At 62.4% G+C, this 7,745-nt stretch overlaps 1 protein-coding gene across 1 annotated transcript in view; it reads left to right on the forward strand.

Moving 5' to 3' along the window:
* The window catches only part of CD247 (CD247 molecule), a 96,785-nt gene that overhangs the window by 84,280 nt on the left and 4,760 nt on the right, over positions 1–7,745 (forward strand). The window contains exons 2-3 of the mRNA XM_006764190.2: positions 6,529–6,632; positions 7,516–7,572. Of these exons, the coding sequence (XP_006764253.1) occupies positions 6,529–6,632; positions 7,516–7,572 (161 nt within the window). The remainder of the gene's footprint in view (positions 1–6,528; positions 6,633–7,515; positions 7,573–7,745) is intronic.

Genomic DNA, 7,745 nt, shown 5'->3' on the forward strand with positions numbered 1-7,745 from the left:
CGAGCCACATGCGGCTCTTTGGCCCCTGGAGTGCGGCTCTTCCTAAGCCTTAGGAGTACCCTAATTAAGTTAATAACAATGTGCCTACCTATATAGTTTAAGTTTAAAAAATTTGGCTCTCAAGAGAAATTTCAGTCGTTGTACGGTTGGTATTTGGCTCTGTTGACCAATGAGTTTTCTGGCCACTGGCCTAAGAAATCAGACCATGTGCCTTCGTGCCAGGATCCCTGTCTGCGGGAATGTGTAGGTGGAGGTGACTGACGAGCAGCCTGAATGGAGCCTAAGTATTTGAAATCCACCCCCGAGGAGGGCGAGTGTGGGCCGTGCTCTGTGGATGTGCGGGCTCGGGTGGGCGGTCACACAGCCCAGCCCCGAGCGAGGAGGCCCAGTGCGGTCAGGACACGGTCCACGGTGGCTCGCTCCCTGCAGAAGGAAGGACTCCTGGGGCTGGTGAGGAACTCCCGCCTCCCCAACCCGCCGCAGCCCTGCGGACCCAGACAGGCCTGGGCTCAGGCTCTGGACCTCGGCCTGTTATTGCCCCTGAGACTCAGTTTCCCCGGCGTGAGGTCGCAGGTGCTAGAAGGACTAGCGGAGAGACTCCGCGTGCTTCCTGGCAGAGGGGATGTCCAGCGAGGGCCAGCGTCACTGTCCGGGCCTCGCCTCTGCCTTTCCCGCTGCCGACCGGGCTGCTCAGGGGCAGGATCGCACCCCGAGGGGGGCCCGGGCCTCCCCGCGTGGTCAGCAGGCGGCATCTCCCCGCACAGGCCCCGCTGCCTCGGGGGAACACGTGACTTCCTGTTTTCTCTCCTGGCGGCAGGTCCTCGCCGTGGTGTCTGAGCCCGAGGGTGGGGCTGGGCAGAGCGGGACCCTACCTCACGGTCGGGGGCGCAGAGCTGGTCGGGGCCTGGACGCTGGCGTCCTACCTTAACTGTGGGCTTCGGGACCCAGACTGGTGCCAGGAGGCCTGCGGGCTGAGAGCGGACCAGGCAGCAAGCCCACCCTGTGCCAATGTCCCGCCCGGAGGAGGCTGTCCCACAGTCACACGCTGGTTAAGCAGCAGGGCCAGGACGGGACTCGACCACTCGCCCTCGAAGGATTTGCTCTTGCTTTGACCCCAAAGTGCTTCCTAGCAAGGGGGCGGGTGGGGCGGAAGGCTGCCCACAGAAATGGAGGAATTATGCTCTTTGTGCTTCTGGAGGCAGAATTACAACCAACGCTGTTTGTTTTTTACAAACTAAAAATGAGAGTTCTCTACCAGGGATTGATGGGTGGTAAGCTCCCCGTCACCAACGGATTCAAGCAGAAGCTGGAGGTGCCAGAAAGAAAATTCTTACAAAAGGTGGGGCCAACCCCAAAGCACCGGGATAAAGTGCAGAGATGGGCCCTGACCCGGGCGGGTGTGGCACAGCTGGGCTCTCTCTCTCTAACAAGACGCACATTGTAGACGCGATGAACCAGATGGAGAGACACTGGTCCTCTCTGCTCCCCGCGAGTCTCCTCCCGGCACCTCCCTGGTTCTGAGGCCGAAAGTAAAAACCAGAGAGAAAACAGGGACTTTGCCCCCGAAGGTTATGGCCTGGGCTCAAGGCAGGAGGCTGAGCTGGGGCAGGAGGGTGGGTCTGGGCTGGCTCCCGGGCTGTGCCAGGCAGAACGGTTTCCACAGCGTGACGTGGGGACTCAGGAGAGCTGGGGAGGGAGACCCCGCAGACCACGCCGCGGCAGCCTCCCGTGTGCCGGCCCCACTGCATGGTTGTCAACTCAGGAGGCCAGCACAGCCCCGTGCTGCGCCCCACGGGGAGGGGATTTCAAAGAGGGGTGCTGCTGGGTGTCTGTGGGCTCACTCCCTCACCTGGGAGACAGGGGGCTGTGGCCTGCAGGCCGTCACTGCTTACCTGCTGGGTGGCAGCGAGAGTGACCCTCCGGGGGCTGGTAAATGACCAGAACCCAGGTTCCCAGTTCAGCCACGGCCATCGGAGCTCCCCCAGATTTGTGAGGGGCACCGCAGCCAACATGCTGGCTGGTGGACTCATGGCTGTGAACCACTGTGGGTGCAGGCGGGGCCCCTTCCTCCCAGGGTGCAAACCCCGCTCCACCGCGGGGGGCGTGAGTGTGCAAACCCCGCTCCACTGTGAGGGGCCTGAGTGTGCAAACCCCGCTCCACTGTGAGGGGCCTGAGTGTGCAAACCCCGCTCCACTGTGAGGGGCCTGAGTGTGCAAACCCCGCTCCACTGTGAGGGGCCTGAGTGTGCAAACCCCGCTCCACTGTGAGGGGCCTGAGTGTGCAAACCCCGCTCCACTGTGAGGGGCCTGAGTGTGCAAACCCCGCTCCACTGTGAGGGGCCTGAGTGTGCAAACCCCGCTCCACTGTGAGGGGCCTGAGTGTGCAAACCCCGCTCCACTGTGAGGGGCCTGAGTGTGCAAACCCCGCTCCACTGTGAGGGGCCTGAGTGTGCAAACCCCGCTCCACTGTGAGGGGCCTGAGTGTGCAAACCCCGCTCCACTGTGAGGGGCCTGAGTGTGCAAACCCCGCTCCACTGTGAGGGGCCTGAGTGTGCAAACCCCGCTCCACTGTGAGGGGCCTGAGTGTGCAAACCCCGCTCCACTGTGAGGGGCCTGAGTGTGCAAACCCCGCTCCACTGTGAGGGGCCTGAGTGTGCAAACCCCGCTCCACTGTGAGGGGCCTGAGTGTGCAAACCCCGCTCCACTGTGAGGGGCCTGAGTGTGCAAACCCCGCTCCACTGTGAGGGGCCTGAGTGTGCAAACCCTGCTCCACTGTGAGGGGCCTGAGTGTGTAAACCCTGCTCCACTGCGGGGGGGCGTGTGAGTGTGCAGACCCTGCTCCACTGGGGGGCCTGGGTGTGCAGGTCCAGCTCCTTGGCGGCTGCAGCCTGCTTTGCGGCCATGTCAGAGGGACGTGCTTTGCCCGGGACTCAGCTGAGTCACCTGCAGAGACATGCTGTGTCCGCCTGGTGTCCACCGGTGCCTGAGGCCTGGTCCTGGGCACCTCTGCTCCACTGTGAGGGGCCTGAGTGTGTAAACCCTGCTCCACTGCGGGGGGGCGTGTGAGTGTGCAGACCCTGCTCCACTGGGGGGCCTGGGTGTGCAGGTCCAGCTCCTTGGCGGCTGCAGCCTGCTTTGCGGCCATGTCAGAGGGACGTGCTTTGCCCGGGACTCAGCTGAGTCACCTGCAGAGACATGCTGTGTCCGCCTGGTGTCCACCGGTGCCTGAGGCCTGGTCCTGGGCACCTCCGAGAAGACACCTGCCCAGCAACACTGAGACGCTGGGCAGGCTTCAGTGTCCACATCTGCCAGGTGTCTGCCCAGATGTGGGGGTTCCCCTGAGGGAGGGGCTGTGCCCAGGGGATGGGTCACCCATTACACCTGGGTAAGGCAGGGGGTGGGGAGGGGGGGAGGAAATCGGGCCAAATGCTCTCATTCCCTGGTTGGCTGAGTCTGCCTTGTGCAGGGGCCACAGACGGCAGTGGAGGCCCAGGGCAGATGGGAAAAGGCTGCTGGGTCAGGTCTCCTGCAGCTCAGCTGGGAGCAGGGCTCTCCCACATAAAGCCTCATCTCATTGGTTCTCCCACAACCCTTAGGATGATAGGATTACCCTCCATTTTACAGATGGATAAACTGAGGCCCAGAGCTGTGAGGTGATTTGCCCGACCACACAGCTACTTAGTGGGCAGGGAAGGGAGAGAACCCACCTGGCACCAATCAGGCCCCTTTCGAATTCAGCACCCCCTCCCCCCGTCACCGATCAGATGCTCAATAAATATTCAGTTAATTATATAATTGAACTTGGCCCTGAGCCCTTCATGGAACTTTCTGGGCCAGCCCTGCCTTCCTCAGCCCATTCCTCCCAGCACAGGCCCAGCTGGCCCGGCAGAGGGAGCCCCACTCCCCCCCCACACGAGTCCTTGGTCATAAAACCAAGCTGCTCTCTGAAAAGAAAAAGGAAAAGCTGCCCCTAACGTGTCTCTGCGGAGGCCCAGCTCCCATCCCCACCTGGCAGCTCTGCACAGCACAAAGCGTTTCTTCGTATTGGCTCTAAATTTACCGTCCGGTGGGCTCGCTGTTCTCGTTTTATGTGACAGGCAACCAGTGATTGTCCCCACCACCGCCATACTTCACGGCTGGCACCTCCCCTCCTGTCCTAAGGAAAAACTCAACCCAGCTTTGGTGTCCTTGGTGGGGAGGCGGGGGGGGGGGGCTCCGCTCCTGCAGCCCTTCAGACCCCCACCTTCGGCCAGCGGGGGGCTTACGGCCCTGCCTGGGCCAGAGGGCAGCCTGACCTTGGGCAGGGCGGCTTCTCCCCTGAAAATGCCACCACACCCGGTGAAGGTTTGCGCGGTGCCCTGGCTCTGAGGTTGGGGCTGTGGCCAAGGCAAATGCGGGAGATGCAGCCATGGGTCGCAGCACTTACAGCTGAGGGCGGGGCCCTCCCAACCCCACGCGTGATGTCTGTGGGGCACTTTGTGGGGGCCGGGCCCTTGCACTGAATGTTCACGGGGTCAGGCAGATGCTGGTGCCGGGTGGGCCGGCAGTGGCGGGTGGGAGGAAAGGACAGGTGTGTCCCGGAGGCCGTGGTGTGTCCGTGGCGAGGATTCGGGGCTTGGCCCACGGCAATGGGCGCCAGGGCGTCTGAGCAGGGACGTGGGGAATTTTCAAGGCTGTCAGCTGCCTGGGCCCTGGAGAGGCCGCCTTACGGGGGAGTCAAAGGTTGGAGGACAGAGTGACTGGGCGTGGGGTGGGGCTCTAGGGGCCTGGAACCTCCTGCTCCCATGGCTTCTGGGAGAAGCCAAAGCGTCGCTCCTGCCAAGGGTGGACAGGGCTGGGCCCCGTGATGGAGGGAGGGTGAGGGGGATGCACTGTGGGGGCTCCCAGGCCGCCCCCCCCACTTGCTGTGAGCTCCCCTAGCCCTGAAGTTCTCCGTGCTCAGTGTCCAGGGGTGCTGCTGTGAGGAGCTGAGCAGCCACTACATTACAGCAGGTCTGGCACAGAGAAAACACGGAAACATGACCTTTCCACCCTGTTTAACGAAAGAGGCAGCTGAGCCCTGGCCGGTGCGGCTCAGTGGATAGAGGGTTGGCCTGTGGACTGAAGGGTCCCAGGTCCGATCTGGTCAAGAGCATGTACCCAGGTTGTGGGCTCGATCCCCAGTGGGGAGTGTGCAGGATGCAGCTGATCAATGATTCTCTCTCATCATTGGTGTTTCTATCTCTCCCTTCCTCTCTGAAATCAATAAAAATATATTTTTTAAAAAAGAGGCAGCTGAACAAGGGTGAAAAACTTGCCTCAAGTCAGTCAATAGGGTAAGACACCGCTCAAGGCCACACTAGCCACTCCCTCAGCGGCCACCAGAGGGCGCCTTGGCCTTGGGAGCGACTGCCTGGAGGCATCTGTCCTCCGGCCTCCTGAAACACCCCGCAGGGTGGCATGAGACAGACGCTGCACCCCATGGTGCGGGGTGAGTTGCCACACACATTCCTAGTAGGAAGGACAGTATAGGCTACAGCCCTTGCCTCCTACTCACAGTTCAATGAGCTTTCAAATAAAATCCAACTTTTATTTAACCAGAATATTCACTGTATCTCTTTCTTCAGCCCCAGAACTCCAACGGCAGTGTCAACTATCTGTGCATCCTCCAGGCGCAAAGTTAGCGTGGGAGGGAGGCCCTGGTAACTTGTGGTGGGAGAGGCTTGAGCAGCAGGGCCTCTGACTGCTGTGTCGCTGCCTCTGATGGTCACAGATGGCGGCTGGGTTGCAGGGACAGAAAAAGAGAGAATGCATAGAGGGAACAGCATGTGCAAAGGCACAGAGGCAAACAGTGTGGGAGAGCAAGGTGTGCCCTGGGAATGGTACATGCTGGGGGTAGGAGGAGGCAGAGGAGGCGGAGGGGGGCGCAGGAGGAGGGGGCGGGGCCTGAGGCCATGAACTAGGACTGTGAGCAGGAGGCTGCCAGGTTCGGGTGGGGAGGGGGATCACCAGCGGTTCCTGGGTCTGCTGCTCATGAGGCCCTCGGGCCCAGGGGAGGGAAGCCAGCACCGGACCCACTGTGTCGCAGTTCTAATTAAGTTAGAGGCTGGAATGCCCTCCTTCGACCATCTGTCCTGTTCTGTCCCCGTGGCGAGGCCTCAGGGAGCCACACTGGAATTCTGATGGTGCCATCCACCCAGACATGGGCATGTAGAGGCCTCCAGAGTGCATGGCCCACACGGGGCGTGCGCACAGCTGGCTCCTGTGGCCCCAGGCCGCTGTCCTGAGCGCAGTGGACAGACAGCTCCGCCGGCCCCATCTGCCTCCCTCCCGGCTGTCCAGGCTTTGTGGCCCCACCAGGTGTCATGCCCACTATTGGGTTTCCCCAGGAGCTGGTTCAAGGGGGTGGGAGGGAGGTTGGGGACAGATGGAGGGTGGGGAGTAGGTCCAGCCCCCCTTGTCATGATGTCCTTGTCCGTTTGTGGGGCCACCCGGGGGGTCGTGTCTGCCACCCAGGGCCTGGCTGACCATCCCCATCTCTTGGCACAGAGGCACAGAGCTTCGGCCTGCTGGACCCCAAGCTCTGCTACCTGCTGGATGGGATCCTGTTCATCTATGGCATCATCATCACCGCCCTGTTCCTGAGAGCAAAGGTGGGCAGCACCCCACTCAGTGGGTGTTCCGAGGGGCCTTGGTCTTAGAAAGTCTCGAGCATGTGTGGTACCTACGGCTTGGTGTCCATGGGCAAAGCAGGGACCAGCCCAGTGTGCACTTTGGGGGGTGGGGGCAGGGCAGGTTGTGGGCAGGCCGAGCCACAGAGTGGCCGGAGATCCTGGTGCGGAGCTCCTGAGTCAGGAGTTCTGATCTGCGACACCCAGGTGTGGGGTGGGGTCAGGTGCCGCTGGCAGGAAATGGCCTTATGCTTCAGGCAGTTGGGAGCAGGAAGGCGGGGACCTGAGGTCTCCCCAGATCCGCTGTCCAGCTGCTGGTGCAGGTCCCGGCAGGAAGTAGGAGGGTGACCCCGAGCAGGGTTTCTGCTGGGGCCTTTCAGGGCCTGGCTTTCTTGGAGGGGAGCGGGGGCGGGTGGCCCTGGGGGTGAGGGGGAGGGCTGCAGCCCTGTTCTCTGCAGCCCCCCTCGGGGCTGTGTGGAGCTGGGGCTGCGGGAAACTCCACTTGAGCCTCAGCGCGTGCTGACTGCCTTCCAGGCTGAACAGCGCCGGGCTCGGTGGTGCCAGTCTCTGACCCGAGGCCTGGCGGGCCCTCTGGCTGAGGCGACAGAAAGTGGCTGTGCGCCTGGCAGGGCCTCCAGACACCAAGCCCGTGCCAGGCGGCAGCTGCCCCAGACGCACCAGAGGGTGGGACCTTGTGCAGCCGCCCACTGAGGGTTGTGCTCCGAGTCCTGGGGGAAGGGTCTGAGAAGGTTCGCCTGGGCCCCAAGAGGCAGGGAACAGTCCAGCTGACAGGGCGGCTCTGGGGCAGGGCGACTGCGGGCGGCGGTGGCCTGCTGGGCACTCATTCTGCTCTTCCCTCCTCCAGTTCAGCGGGAGTGCGGACGCCCCAGAGCACCTGCAGGGCCCCAACCAGGTCTACAATGTGAGTCAGCCCTATGCAGCCCTGGAGGGTCGGAACTGGCCAGGCCACCGGCTCAGGGTTCTACCCGGGGAAACACGGTCATTGTATCAGCTCGTGGGGTGCCAGGAGCCCACAGGCTCTCAGGATTGGGTGCCTGGAAAGCGCCCGCTTAGCGCACTGGCTGGTGCACAGAT

This window comes from Myotis davidii, unplaced genomic scaffold, assembly GCF_000327345.1.
Source record: "Myotis davidii unplaced genomic scaffold, ASM32734v1 scaffold401, whole genome shotgun sequence".
Classification (NCBI taxonomy): Eukaryota; Metazoa; Chordata; class Mammalia; order Chiroptera; family Vespertilionidae; genus Myotis; species Myotis davidii.